The 15,585-nt window shown below is 42.4% G+C and overlaps 2 protein-coding genes across 3 annotated transcripts in view; one reads left to right on the forward strand and one right to left on the reverse strand.

The window, feature by feature from the left end:
• Positions 1 to 4,233: 4,233 nt before the first annotated feature.
• On the forward strand, positions 4,234 to 13,563 carry LOC106914509 (creatine kinase B-type). The gene is made up of 8 exons (XM_014981350.2): positions 4,234 to 4,299; positions 6,637 to 6,850; positions 7,993 to 8,147; positions 8,397 to 8,529; positions 10,899 to 11,070; positions 11,891 to 12,014; positions 12,093 to 12,282; positions 13,149 to 13,563. The coding sequence occupies exons 2-8, from the start codon at positions 6,658 to 6,660 to the stop codon at positions 13,325 to 13,327; spliced, it is 1,146 nt and encodes a 381-aa protein (XP_014836836.1). The 5' UTR covers positions 4,234 to 4,299; positions 6,637 to 6,657; the 3' UTR covers positions 13,328 to 13,563.
• A 1,037-nt stretch (positions 13,564 to 14,600) lies between these two features.
• LOC148152879 (MAP/microtubule affinity-regulating kinase 3-like) overlaps positions 14,601 to 15,585 on the reverse strand; it is a 3,875-nt gene continuing 2,890 nt past the window's right edge. For both annotated transcript variants that reach the window (XM_088002050.1, XM_088002049.1), the window contains exons 10-11: positions 15,421 to 15,465; positions 14,601 to 15,351 (exon numbers count right to left, since the gene is read on the reverse strand). In XM_088002050.1, coding sequence (XP_087858176.1) covers positions 14,982 to 15,351; positions 15,421 to 15,465 — 415 coding nt within the window. In that variant the 3' untranslated portion in view covers positions 14,601 to 14,981. The remainder of the gene's footprint in view (positions 15,352 to 15,420; positions 15,466 to 15,585) is intronic.

Raw genomic sequence — 15,585 nt, forward strand, 5'->3', positions numbered from 1 at the left:
CTGAACGTGGGATACTTTCCTTAAAGCTGATCTGCCTCCATCTGCTCTGAGAAACCTCCTGCCCCCCACTGTGACCGGGCGTCATGGCGACCACGCTGTGACCGGGCGTCATGGCGACCACGCCCATCCACCTGCCGAAGGTCAAGTCAGAAAATCTACATTATCGATTTGTTGAGCCTGGATGGAGAGAAACTGATTCAACGGAGGAAGAAACACGTCTAAAGCAAGCAGAGGCGAACTCAGCTCAAACGAGGCCCTGGGCAGCAATGGTTTATGGGCTCCATAAAAAATTATGAGAAAAAGTAATTTTCATAAGAAAAAAGCTCTGGTAGAGTTATTAAGATGTAAGCTCAGTGTGTCTGAATCTTTCTCCTGAATAGATTCAAGTCATTTAAATCTCTGCGACTGATATTTACTATATTAAACCAATAAACTATAACTTCACAAGTTGCTCAGAATCACTTGCTTTAATGATGTTTTATGAGTTTATTTTTTATTTTTGTATTTTAACCAATTTGTTCTGAAATGAAGAAGACTTTATTCTCATATTATTAAACTGACTTTATTCTTGTAATATTGTGATTTTGTTCTGGTAATCAGACTGCGTTCTTGTATTTTTTGTCATATAACTTTACGCTTATAACTTTATTTTGATATAAAAAAGAGAATTGTTGCTCTTCAAAATAAAGCTCATGCTCTCTAAAATAAAAGCCTCATGTTTTTATAAATTATTTCAAATAGATATTCCACATGTTTTTTCAAAATAAAAGTTTTGCTTTTTCATGGATCATTGTGCAGAAATCATAGAGCAGTCATTTTATTAAACGCACCAATAAATTATTAATAGCTTTAGAGTTTGTGTGTTATGCCTGCAGGTCTGATCCAGTCAGGAACCACTTGGCCCAAAGCAGATTTACTCTCACTAACAAAGACTTCACTGTTTCATTCATCTGTGACCTCATTTCATATGCAAATCAGGAGGCCAGGTGGGCGGGGCCTAATCTAGGCTGAAGTTCACACCGTCTGCAGGGTCGATCTGGCACAATCTCCTTCAGAACAACAAAAACACCCAGAACCAGGAGGACTCTCAGGTGTAAACGGTAAATTGATGTGAAAGCGGTTTGACGAAAACCTGGGAACAGTCCAAGTCCGAAGCTCTAAACCTGGGAAGCAGCAGAAGCAAGTTTCCTCCCAAAGCTGCGGCGGTTTGAAGGGAAATGTTGAGCTTAAAGGATTCTTTCTTGTGCTGACGACCAAACATCATGGGGCGAACATGAGCCGAGAAGGCAGGCCGAGGAAGAGGAGCAGTGACATCATCAGGGGCAGAAACGACGAAGAAAACCAGTCAGAGTCCCTGAAGGTCAGAGCTGGAGGTCCAGTTTAATGAAAGAAAACAATAAAAAGATCCATCCACCCACCCATCCATCCATCCATCCACCCACCCATCCATCCATCCACCCACCCATCCATCCATCCATCCATCCACCCACCCATCCATCCATCCATCCATCCACCCACCCACCCATCCATCCACCCACCCATCCATCCACCCATCCATCCACCCACCCACCCACCCATCCATCCATCCATCCATCCATCCATCCACCCACCCATCCATCCATCCATCCATCATAATAAATGTTTTTCGTCGTCATGGAGACCAACGTTGGACTTTATTACCGGCTCCAAACAGGATTACTCCAGATTGTTTCAGCCAATCCTGCGACCCGTTTAATGAACAGTTTTCTCAGATCTTCTGGTTTGTATCAACATTCAGTCAAACCTTGAATAAGTTCAGTACAGAAGCAGCGTTTTGATGACCTGCCGCTTCTCTTCATGTGTCTAAATCTGTTTCTCTGCTTCAAAATGCAACGCAAGCAGGAGGAGTCAAACAGCAGCCGGCGCTGCGAGAAAATCCGTTCTGGCTGCTTTAATCCAGCAGCAGGCAGATTATATAATCTGCAGCCTTGAGCAGGAAGCGTCCAGGCTGACCGGAGAACGGGTAAAAGCAAGGAGATGAAAGGATGAACCATCAGCAGGGAACCAACAGCAGATCCAGAAGGGAAACCTTAAAGTCCAGCAGACAGAAAACTTTGTCACAGAGATCACAGAATCCCCAAACAGATTCTGGCGTACAACGCTCCGGTCCACCGCTGGCTCTGCGCCTTACCAGAGGAACAAACATTCAAAACATAGATACTTATTGGAATAAAGTCAAGAAGCTGATTTAGTTGTAGAAACGATTGAACTTCAAATGAAGACAAATCAGAGTTTCAACTGCATAACGATGAATATAGATGTTATATTTGTTTCAGTATTAGCGCGTTTTCCTTGCAGAAAGCTGGTTTTGGGTTTGGACCTTATGTGAGGGATTAGCTAGGCGCTGCAGCTAGCTTCCTCAGACTGAAAACCTTTCACCATCGGCCTCTCTAGATTTCCTTTTGTATGCGCAGGAATGCCAGTTCTCCATTTTTATACTTTTATTCCCAGTAGATTCAAACATGGAGGAATTCTGACTCAAACGGGTTCGCAGGGGTCACTCAGTGCTCTGGATGCTAACAATCTGATATTGAACACTGCTGTGGGATACACCATGTCCTCAGCGCGCGCTCTCTCACACTCACACACACACACACACACACACACACACACACACACACACACACACACACACACACACACACACACACACACACACACACACACACACACACACACACAGCATCCTACTGCGGATGAATAATTCAGAGCTGCAGGAGAAAGTGCTCAGTCACCACAGAAATCCCGTCCACCTCTGAGGACAGTTTGTCATCCTGCTGCAGAGCCTTCAATCGATAAATCCATTTTCGTGACACATTAAAACTCATTAATGATGCTTTTTATTAAATCTGTTTGTGCATTTCATGTGGAGTAAACATGAATATTTTATGTCTTTAGTTTTTGCATAGCATCATTTCATAGCAGCTGCCCTAAAAGAACTAATGTATTTATAACCACTAAATGTGTTTCGTGTTTCTGAGGAGGTTAACATGTTACCATGTTAACATGCTAACATGTTAACATGGTAACATGTTACCATGTTAACATGTTAACATGTTAACATGGTAACATGTTACCATGTTAACATGGTAACATGTTAACATGTTAACATGCTAACATGTTAACATGTTTGGAGAACAAACTTCTAGTTTTATAATCACAAACCAGAAACGCTGAACTGCGCTGAATAACGCTCATCTTTACTTTTAAAAATAAAAGTTTTCCTTCTTCATGGTGGATTTCAAAGAACAAAGATTTTTCTTCTTCTCTGTTTATAAATCTCTACAATGTTGGTGAAATGTTTTCCCAACCAATTGATTTATTTGTTTTAAAATATGTTGACATTTAAATAACATTTTTATAGTGCATTTAAGTGAACACCACCAAGTAAAGCAGAGCAGCGCTAACGCTAAAGCACCATAGCATTTAGTGGAAGCTAACGCTAAAGCACCATGTCAACATAGAGCTTAGTAGACGCTAATGCTAAAGTGCCATATTCAGTCATGTTGACAGCCACCACATCTGTTTCTACATGTGATTTTCTGCCTGTTTGTCTTATTGACCCTCCAGGTTGTTTGTTTATGTAAAGGTTTTATTATTCTGACTATTTCATTTGTTTGTATTGTCGCCGTTTACTGAGTAAAGTTTTTGGAAGGAAAAAAAAGAGAGAAAATGTGAGGACAGGAAATGAAACTGCTGCTTCAAAATAAAAGCATGAATATAAACATCTATAAAATTCTTTACAACTAATGTCCAAAACTTTATTCAACTGAATGTTTACAAACCAGGCAAGTAAATTAGCGCTTCAAAGTTTATCTGGAGAAACTAATTTAGGAGATGCTAAGTGTGCTAAGTGCTAAAGGCTAGTTCTGCTGTTAGCTATTAGTGGATTAGCTGAATTGTAGCCACCACTGCATATTTGTTATCCTGTTGGGGTTTACTCAGGTTCTCTGGGAGCCGCAGAGTTTGCTTACACATCAGGCCGGCCCACAGCAGCTGATTTATCTGAGCCATCATCTCCATCCTCCCCGACCGGCTCAGAGGCACTGCGGCAGGAATCTGACTCCAGACCGCAGACAGAGGGGGCGGGACTAAGGCTGGTCACGTGGTCCGCAGCAGCGCGCGGACCAATGGAATGAATGGACCGTAAATAGGAGCCAATGGGAGGCGGAGGGCGCGTATAAAAGGCGAGCGCCGCTTTAATCCGCAGCAGCAGCGGCAGCAGGAGATCCGGAGCTTCTCACCTCAGACTGAACACAGGTAGGGGCAGCTTCATCCTGCGGGGCCTGGCTCCCCGCATCAGCAGGGTGATGCGGGGAGCCACGCAGCCCGGCGGGCTGTGCACCTGCTGATGCGCTTTGTTTACCGCTGCGGAGCCGCAAAGCGCCGCTGCGGGTCAGCCGGCCGACCTTGCGGTCCGTCCTGCGCTCAGGTGTTGCGCAGCAGCGGGATGCGCGCGCCGCTCTGCAGGATCCACCTGCAGGCCGAACCGGAACCGTCAGAACCACCTTAATTCCGCCTGTTTTAATCTGCGCAAACAAAGGAGCTGCCAACAGCGCATGCTCAGATCCAGGGAATTTATCGCACTTTGGGACGATTCCGTTCCTCTGATTCCTTCAGGGAACGTTCGGCTCTAAAGCTCGGAACCGGTTCTGGTTCCGGTGGTGCTGAAGGTGACCGGGGCGTCGCGCGCGCGGTGCCGCAGCCGCGTGCAGCAGGCCCGCCGCTGCTGCGTCACTGCGCGGCCTCCCGCACATTTAATCCCTTTGTGTCTCCTCCCCCCCCCCTCCTCCCGCACCGCGCCGCGCCGCGCCATGTCAGAGTCCAGATTACATCCCGAACCTTCATCAGCCGAACCCGGACCAGCTGATTCAGAACCAAAAACAGAAAACCTGCGGTTCCGATTCTAGCCTGAAGGTCAAGAAGAAGAATCAGCTGATGATGATGATGATGATGATGCATGACTGAGCAGCTTCTCTGCTGATCTTTAATATTTTGTTTTTTTTTTTATTCCTGTAAATTTCTCCCTGCTGAGTTAATCTGGACTTAAAGATCCGTCAGAAACAAACAAACAAACAAACAAACAACAAAACCTTCTGGGCTTCACAGCTGACCAGCAGATTTCTGATTTAAAACCGATCTCTGCTGCTTCGATCTCCGCCGGATCAATAATACCCGGTTGGACAGAAAAGCATCAGATTTAGTGTTAAAGTCATCAAGAATCAGAAACCAGACGATAAGGAGGCAAAACCTTTTATTTTGAAAGGCCAGCAGAGCCGTTTGGGGTTCATGAGGAAAATGAGAATTTATTGGTTTTGTTCTGATTTTGTTGAAATATTTACTTCAATTAGTAATGTGGAAATTACTTTAGCAAGAAAATACAATGTTATACATTTAGTCATTTTATTTTGAAGGGTTTCTCAAAGGTTTATTTTGGGGAAAAGAACAAAACAAAAACAAAACAATATTTAATTTTTGAAATGTTTAGGTTTTTATCTAAGAATCAAAAAGTTTCTGTCTGAAAAAATAAAATGTCTGGACCAAATTAAATACTCTACATATTTAATTTGATGAATAAATAATGTTGAATATGCTTCAGCAAGAAAATGCAAAATATTTAGACACTTATTTTGAAGGGACATTTAAAAGGTTTATTTTGAAAAACTAGTATTGAACCAAATAAAGAAATGTTGAGGTTTTTATTTAGAATCAAAAGTTTATGTTTGAAAAACAAAAAAATATTATATTAAATTTAACCTGCTTTGGTCCATAAATAATCTGGAAATTAAGATTTTATTTCACTTGGAATTTTATTATCTTTTATGATAATTTATGGGCTCATTTATCTCCCTTTATAGTGTAGAATATACTTTTGCAAATTGTTTTTTATTTTTTATATTTTTTGTCTCTTTTTTTTTTTTTTTTTTTTTTTTTTACAAAATTTACAATTTTAACATTTTATTTTGAAGAGTGTTAAAGGTTTATTTTCAGAAGAAAAAAACCCGAAAACAAAATTAATTCAAGGAAATATTGATTTAAAAAATAATCTATAACAGAATCAAAAGTTTGTGGTGGAAATTTATTTTATTTAAATTTTATTTAATTTAAGATTTTATCTTTAGGATAATTTTGTTTTTGTTAAAACCCTTCAAAATAAATGTCTAAATATTACATTTTGTAATTTCTTTCAGAAGCAGTTTCAATATTAAATGATCGATTATTTAATGTAGTTTATTGATTTTTTTTTCTTTAAATCAATATTTAACCTATGAAATGTAATATAAAATATTCTACGTAGATTAAATTTGGGCATAAATAATGTGGAAACTGAGATTTTAGTTTTCAGGATAATTTAATGTGAAAACTACTTTTGCAAGAAATTACAAATTTAATATTTAGACATTTATTTTGAAGTTTTATAATTATTATTTTGAAAGAACAATATTTAACCTATGAGACGTTTTTACCTAGAAGAGAATCAAAAGTTTGGACCAAATAAAATATTCAGCTGATGATCCATCACCTCTGAACTAATCAAACAGATGGATTATTTACCGTTCCACATGAATGGATGTAAAGTGATTATTTGTGGTCCAGGTCGGCAGCCCAGACGTCGTCATGCCTTTCGGAAACACTCACAACAAGTTTAAGATGAACTACTCTGCGGAGCAGGAGTTCCCCGACCTCAGCCAGCACAACAACCACATGGCCAAGGTTCTGACGCTGGACATGTACGCCCAGCTGCGCGACAAGGAGACGCCCAGCGGCTTCACCCTGGACGACGTCATCCAGACCGGAGTCGACAACCCAGGTCAGTCTCACCTGGAGCCAGACGATTGGTTCCTGCTTCTCAGGAGGCTCCAGTCAACCTGGAAACGCATCGCAGGGGCGGCTCCACGGGGGGCCACTGGGGGCCGATGGGAGTCCTGGGAGGAAAAACAGAAACAGACGTTAACAGGCTGAACTGGGTTTGAGTCACACACAGAAGGAGAGTAACCGAAAAAATCCTGCAGGTAATGGACTAAAACCAGAAACGCATCAGGAAAAAAGTTAACTAAACCTAGAAAACCTGCAGATAAACATTACATACATGTAGAAAACATTTAGATAATATAGAAATAACGCTACAAACCCTGCAGGTAAAAATAACTAAAACTAGAAGCCATCAGGTGGACATGAAATAAACCTAGAAAACCTTCAGATAAAGAAAATCCTGCAGATAATCTGTTTCATTTATAAATCTGCCTTTAAGACCAGATTTCTCTGATGGTTCGAGTCCTGGGAAAGAAACAAATCTCGATATAATTACAGCCAAAAACATGTTTGAACATAAATCCATATCTATAAAACCAGAACATAAAGTTTCACTGTGGGGTCTTTGGCCCCGCTGGGCCCCCCCTGGTGGCCCCACTGCTCCACCTGGGTGCAGGTGAACGGATGATTCTGGATGGTTTGTCTCAATATTTAAACATCATAAACACCTGAACGCTCCGCCGGGTCAGAACCTCATCAGAGTCCAGATTCTGTTAATCAGATCAAAAATCCTCACGCTGCATTTGGAGGCTGTTGGAATTTTAACATTTGTTTTCCTGATTATGAAGCTTTAGGATAAACTTCCAGCCATCATGGCTGAATATTTTGAGGATGTTTTTATTTGAAGCAACAAATCAACCTGAGCGGTGAAATCTGCAGGCGTGGGATTGGAGGTGCGTCAGACTGTTGATCCATCCTGCAGATCTGCTGCTGCTCATTAATTCCTTCCTAATTGGATTGACTTGATAGCTCGAGTTATTTCTGCTCGTTAATTCCCCACCGAGGGCGGAGCCACTGCTTCCTGTCTGATCTGCTGATCCTCTTCTTCACATCCAGAATCATCACGTTCAGCTGCAGAAAGTCAAAACAAGAGCAAAGCTCACAGGTTTCAGCTTTCTGTCCCTCGGCGTCTCCCTGCAGGTCACCCCTTCATCATGACGGTGGGCTGCGTGGCCGGAGACGAGGAGACGTACGACGTGTTCAAGGACCTGATGGACCCCGTGATCGAGGACCGCCACGGAGGGTACAAACCGTCAGACAAGCACAAGACGGACCTGAACGCAGAAAACCTGCAGGTGAACTAAACCAGAACAGGCTAACTAAACCAGAACGGGCGAACTAAACCAGAACGGGCGAACTAAACCAGAACGGGCGAACTAAACCAGAACGGGCGAACTAAACCAGAACGGGCGAACTAAACCAGAACGGGCGAACTAGCCTTGTTCAGAACCAACCTGGTTCTGGTTGTGTTCGCTGTCCATGGTGCTGAATCAGGACTTCCTGATGTTGGACTCATCTGGTAACCTCTGTCTTTCTGTCTTCAGGGCGGAGACGACCTGGACTCGAACTACGTGTTGAGCTCTCGGGTTCGGACCGGAAGGAGCATCCGTGGTTTCTGCCTGCCGCCGCACTGCAGCCGCGGCGAGCGCCGCGCCATCGAGCAGCTCTCCATCGAAGGTACAGCAGCAGCTCTGGTCTGTTTCTGGATGCTAACTGACTCTGGGCTGCTGCTGGTAAACCTGCAGTCAACAATTAACAGCAATAATTTCAGTTATTTAGCCTGTCATAAGAAAACATTGGCAGTCATATTTTCACCATGTTATTAATTTATAAATGTCAGTTTTGCTAACTAAATATTTAAGTAGCAAGCTAAACATTTAGCTTCAAATGAAATATTTATCAGACATGCTAAATATCTAAATTGAAGCTATTTTGTTTTTTAGCTCGGAGATAAATATTTAGCTAATATGCAAATTTACTTGAAGATGACCAGAAGTGGACTACCAAAGTAAAAGCTGGGTCTTCCGAACTTCTAAGATCGTTTTTAAATCGCTGCAGTCACCTCTTCATCAAAGTTTCTTTTCCTATTTTCTTTATCATTTCAACTTAAACCAAAGGATGAGCCTTTTTAAAGGCAATACAGACATTTAGCAATCAATATGCAGAGGCTTCATCAGACTCAGCTTTTAATTTGAGCTAGGTAACATTAAATGTATAGCTAGCTCAGAGCTAGTTTAGAGCTAAATTGTTAGCTTGCTCACTAAATATTTATGTAGCTAAACAGAGTTCTCACATTTAGCTAGCCATGTCTTTAGCTGGCTAACCAGGTAGAATATTTAGTTAGCTAGCCAATCTATATTCAGTTAGCTAGCTAACTAAATATTTCGATTAAAACTTTTGACATTTATAAATGAATGCATAACACAGTGAAAATTACTGAATAATTAATCCCCAACGGGTTTTCTTATAAAAGCGGCAGCCTGCAGTTAAAATGGCTGCTTTGACTCAAAGGCTTCCGTTTCCAGCCCGGTGGTTCATCCAATCTCGGCAGTTTGACTAATTATCACTTAAATAAAAGTCAGATGTGAGGTAAAGTTCAGGTTTCAGGTGTTTGGAGGAAGTGAGGCAGGTTAGTCACCAGATCAGAGCCGTGTTGTTATGTAACGGAACCGAACCGGATGTGAAGGAGCAGGGCACCGTTAGCATCATATTATGCTGCGTTCAGGGACACCCGAGCATGCAGGGATTCTCTGAATCATTCCGGGTTTATTTAGCTCCGTCTGATGAGGATGAGTCTTTATTTATAGCTTCCCATCATGCCTCAGTGAGCGGGTTGGCCAACAGACCGTTACGTAACCGTGAGCAGAGCGTCGTCCTGCAGAGAAACTCCTAACGAGCTCAGCCGATTTATATTCAAACTGAACAAAACTAAGAGGACACTCTGCTGCCCCCTGCTGGCAGAAACCAGGACTATTTCTGTTAAGATAAACATCTGCAGATATAACAGAGACGGCAGCTACTTTTGTTCAATCAATAAAAAAAACTTTCCAGTCGGTGACCTGGGCATGAAATTAGCTCTTTATGATGAATAAAATTCTGTTACATTTTCAGTTTATATTCCTGATTCATCACAAGATCCAGTCAGGTCAAATGTGGTTGAATTTGATAATCCACATCCTGAAAATGTTCAGGCATAATGGAGGCTTCCATGCCCGACAGACACTTATTTCCTTGGAAACCAATAAAAGTACGTTTGGAAACTTTGTTACCAGAAACAAGCATAAAAAAATACACAAGAGTTATTCATTTTTGATAGTTTAAGCATTCAGTAGACCAGCAGTATTCGTAGATATTAACAAATATGAATGTGGAGCTATATTGTGATTAAAAGTTTGTTTAAAATGAAACTAATTTGAAACTGAAAAACAAAATTTAACCGACAAAACGCATTGATTCTGAGAAATGTTTGAACCTTTTTTTTTTTTAAATGTAATGTGCTTTTGTTTATTTTTTTTCTTAATAAACTTTATGGCCCTAATTTAGCTCCTTATGATGAAGTTTGCAAAAATATAACTTAATGAAAACATAATTGGCCTTGAAAGTCACTTTTTTAGATTTTTTTAAATTTTTTTACAAATTTTGTGGCCCTAATTTAGCTCCATATAATAAGGTTTGGTGAGAAAAAAAAAACACTGAACCTGAAAAGTGATTTCAAACTTTTTTTCAACAGTTATGGCCCTAATTCAGCTCCATACACAAATAAAACCCATAAAAACCATAAGACGACATTTGTAAAGAAGCTGACTGTGCAAACATATTAATAGAACCATAATATAAAGCTTAGTGGAAGGAAAAACTGTTCTGCATTTCATTTGGAAATCAAAATATCAGAGTCTAGAGAACCAGAATTATTTGATGTTTCTTTAGAATACAAAATGGCAGCAGCGTTGACATGCGACCTAAATACTCGACCGTATGACTGCAGCCACTCGGTGGCACCACGCCGCCAACCGGTCGGTTCTGACCCGGTTTCTCTCTGCCTGCAGCTCTGGACTCTCTGGAAGGAGACCTGAAGGGGAAATACTACGCCCTGAAGAACATGACTGAGGAGGAGCAACAGCAGCTGATCGATGACCACTTCCTGTTTGACAAGCCCGTTTCTCCTCTGCTGCTGGCGTCTGGGATGGCGCGCGACTGGCCCGACGCACGCGGCATCTGGTCAGTATGTCCCAACACACTCAGCCATTAGCACGTTAGCTCAACCATTAGCACGTTAGCTCAGCCATTAGCACGTTAGCTCAGCTATTGGCACACTTTCACTAATGTGCTAATTGCTGAAGTAATCTTTTGATTAGTGTTTGTGCTAACTCTGAAAACATTCAGGGCACTTAGCTTCCCCTAAATTTTCTGGATAAAATGTGAAGCCCCAAATTATCTTGCTGCATTTTTTAGCACATTTCTACTAATGTGCTAGTAAGTATGCAAACTCGTTGTGTAGTGGTTCAGCATTTTTGCTAACTTTTAAATTGTTAAGCGCACTTTGCTTTCCCTAATGTTTTCTGGATAAACTCTAAAGGCACACTTCCACAAGTCTGCTAGCAGAGCTGATTTTTCATTTAGCGCTGTAGTATTTTTGATGACTTTGAAAATATTAACTTTGAAAAAATTAAGCACATTTAGCTTCTCCTAAATTATTTTTTCTGGAATTCAAAAGCAGAACTAATTTTTCATTTTTTGCTTTCACATTTTTGCTAACCATTAAGACATTTGTGACACTTGGCTTCCTCTAAATCTTTCTGGATAAATTCACACATACCGTACTTGGCTGCAACTGTGGGTACATTTCCGCTAATGAGCTAATAGCATAGCGGTAGCTGATTTTGAAACGTTTAGGGCCTTTAGCTTCCCATAAGTAAATTTTTCTGGATAAATTCTGGACTGTTAATTTACATTACATTACATTACGCTGCCATGGGTAACTGCCAATATGGCCGCCACTCCATCTTTATCTGACCCAAACATTGTCCATCACCTGCAGGCACAACGACAACAAGACCTTCCTGGTGTGGGTGAACGAGGAGGATCACCTGCGTGTCATCAGCATGCAGAAGGGGGGCAACATGCGCGAGGTTTTCACACGCTTCTGCACCGGGCTCACCAAAGTAAGCTCTGCACCCCCATCCCGACCTGTACCCCTCACCTTCCCGCCCCGTCTCACCTGTTAGCTCTGTCTCCTCCAGATCGAAGACTTGTTTAAGAACCGAGGACACGAGTTCATGTGGAACGAGCACCTGGGCTACGTCCTCACCTGCCCGTCCAACCTGGGGACGGGGCTGAGGGCCGGCGTTCACGTCAAGCTGCCAAATGTCAGCAAGCACGAGAAGTTCGGAGAAATCCTGAAGAGGCTGCGGCTCCAGAAGCGAGGAACGGGTACATTGAAAACAAACTCAGGCTGACGACTTTGTAGCATTTGTATTCTGTGCGGTTAGACTGTAGGGGGCAGTGTAGAGTGCCATTGGCATACAGGATTTCATTTGTAAAGTTATTTACAACTTTAAGTTAAAAATGGTGGTTCTTGTTTCAGTTCTGTTTTCACCATGATATTCATTCTTTATGTCAGTGAGGCTCAATATTTAGTAACCAGCTAAATATGTAGTTTGCTTACTAATCTCAGTTTGGTAACAAAATATTTAGTTCAGTGCTAATTATTTTGCTAACAAGCTAAATATAGTTAGCGAGTATAGTTGAGGCTAAATATTTTATATCTAGAAGCTATTTATTCCATTTAAGACTATGTAGCTTGTTAACTAAATATTTTGTGTGGTAACCATTTAGTTTGAGGGTAAATATTTTGTTAAGCTAAATATAGTTATTGAGCTAACTAGATTTAGCTTCAGGCTAAATAGATTTAGCTTGCTAGCTAATTATTTAGTCTCAAACTAATTATTTAGCTGCCATGCTAAATTTAATAAGATAAATGTTTAGCTTGATTAGTGGAAGTGTGCCCACCACTGCAGTCAAGTCAATTATCAGCTTAGAATTTATCTGGAAATTATATTTAGCAGAAGAAAAGGGCGCTAAACGTTTTCCAAGTTGGCTAAAGCGCTAATTGTAAAATTAGTGCTGGTAGTAGTTTAGTGGAAGTAGCAATTAAATAAGTGCTTTAGAATTCATCTGGAAAATTCATTTAGGAAGAAGAGCCGAAAACTTTTTCAAAGTTAGCTAAATGCTAAGCTATTTTCTCAGTTTTTAGCATGCTAAGTGTGCGTACCACTGACTTCCTGTCTGCGTCTCAGGCGGCGTGGACACCGCGGCGGTGGGCGGAGTCTTCGACATCTCCAACGCGGACCGCCTGGGCTTCTCGGAGGTGGAGCTGGTCCAGATGGTGGTGGACGGCGTCAACCTGCTGGTCAACATGGAGAAGCGCCTGGAGGCCGGCGAGGCCATCGACGACTTGATGCCAGAGCAGAAGTGAACTGTCTCACTGTAACCCGACACCGCTGTTCTCCCTCCTCTTCCTCACTGCCCCTGCTCACCCCCGTCCTCCTCCTCTTCCTCACTGTAACCAGTCCGTCCTGACGCTGCGGGACGCGTAGAGCCGCTCGGTTAGACTGCAGTCTTCCAACATGTGAAGGATTTTCTATTTCCTTATCTGCACCTGTTGGATCCATCTAACATCTGAAATATCTAATAAAGTCTCTGTGGCCCAGACTCGGCGCCTGTCTTCATTTACAAACATGGATTTAATCAAATTCACGCTTGTTTCTGCATAGAACACTGTGGACTTTGACTAGGCCGTTGCAACACCTGGATTTTGGCTTCTTGACTCGTTTTGGTCTGCAAGATGCTGAACTTTTCTTTTTACAGAAAAACCCATAATTGAAATTTTATGCAATCATAAATGTGGCCTAATCATCCCTTAAAATGAGTTAGAACCATAATTTACATACCTTATTTTGACTGAAGTTTAATCAAACCATATTTCTCTTCTTTTGGGTCAAATAAGAATATTTCTATTTGCTAAAACAAACAGGAAGTTAGAGGAATGAACTACTGAGAGGCTTGTGAAAGGAAACGCAACCAAATACTGGGATTTATGTAAACTTATGATCCTCTCTGACTTTGTTCCTCATTATTGAAGTTTTTAGCAAATAGAAATAATTGTGTTTAATTTGACCTGAAGTGAGAAGCTTGGTGTGATTAAACATCAGAGGAAAAGGTGTATGTAAACTTCTGGTTTCAGTTGGACAGATTAGCCTCCAGCACGTTTAGCATCAGCATTTAAAACCTGTAATAAAATTATGAACAGGAAGTAAAAGCAGATATTTCCATTCTGACGTCCCTCCATTAAAACCCCGGAGGCTTGTCTCTGCTGCCACCTGGTGGTCAATCAGCGTCACTGCAGCAACTAAACTGAATCTGTTCCATTTTATTCAACTGATTTTAGTTTTATAATCAATAAACTGAAGTAAACTTTATAAACACTTGAACTAATTTGAATAAAAACATTTTATCCTCTTACCTCCACTTTTGATATTTACCTATTTTTGCCTTATTCCAACCATAAATCGCATTTTATTGTAATTTTATATCTTAAACCAACAAAAAAGTTGAACATATTTCACACTTTAGTGGAAACTGAAGCGTTTGCAGCTGAAACTGAATCGAAACGCAGTCTGGAGGTCTGGTGAACTGAGGACAGTTTGGCGCTAGCTTCCCTCTGGTCACCACGACGACAGGACGCGCGATGCGTTCAACGTGTTTAATGAGACACAGGTGAGCCTGAGCTGCAGTCGGATCAGCTGACTGCTCACATGTACAAAATCAACAAGGTGAGAAACTATTTACATTCACAAAAACACAGAGAGACTCTCTGAAGAGGAAACGCTAACAGCCGGACTCAGAGTCCCAGAATGCTTTGCAGCAAAGTCCGCTCGTCCCCGCCTACAGCGTCGAGCCGGAACCAATCAGCAGACAGCTCAGAGTCATCCTGCTGGGAGAAACAGGAAGATGGCAGTCGGGTCACTTCCTTCTGTTCATCACTTCCTGTCCCTGTCTGTCCACCTGAACCACTTCCTGTTTCCTCCTGTCCCTACGTGGCCCTGTTCCTCCCAGTCCTCCCAGTCCCTCTATAGTTTGAGCTCGTTGGCGATTTTGGAGGCGATGTTCTTGAAAGCGATGGACGTTCCTGAAATGCGTTTGAAGCGGACGCCGTTGAGCGAGAGGCGGGGCAGCTTGCAGACCTCCATCTCCCATTGGACGAGGCTGTCGGCGTGCCCGTCGCCGTGGACGCAGAGCAGCAGGAAGGCCTCGCGCTGCTCGTAGTCGCAGTTGTTGGCGTCCAGGACCTTCCTGATCTCACGCATCATGTCCGCTGGCTCCATGGACGACGTGGTCTTCATGCTCCAGGTGAACCTCAGCGAGCGCGGCTTGGCGTCCTTGGAGTGCGGCGCGGCGGGGGACGGCGGCTCCTCCCTCTGGTCGGACGTGACGGCGCGGCTGGAGGGAGGAGAAGACGTTAACTTCCTCCAGACGCTGCGCTCTGATTGGCCGTCTCGCTCTACCCACCTGGACCCCTCCAGTCTGCCGTTCCTCTCCGCCTCCGACGGCGCTCTGCCAGCCGAGAGGAGAAGAAGAAGCAGAGCATAAATCACAGGAAAACCCTGCACAACAGCTAGCAGCAACAGGAAGTGATGCGTCCTGACTTCCTGTCTGCTTAGGGGCCGGACCAGC

Source organism: Poecilia mexicana, unplaced genomic scaffold (genome assembly GCF_051168715.1).
Source record: "Poecilia mexicana isolate PSO_F unplaced genomic scaffold, ASM5116871v1 scaffold_21, whole genome shotgun sequence".
NCBI classification, from domain to species: domain Eukaryota; kingdom Metazoa; phylum Chordata; class Actinopteri; order Cyprinodontiformes; family Poeciliidae; genus Poecilia; species Poecilia mexicana.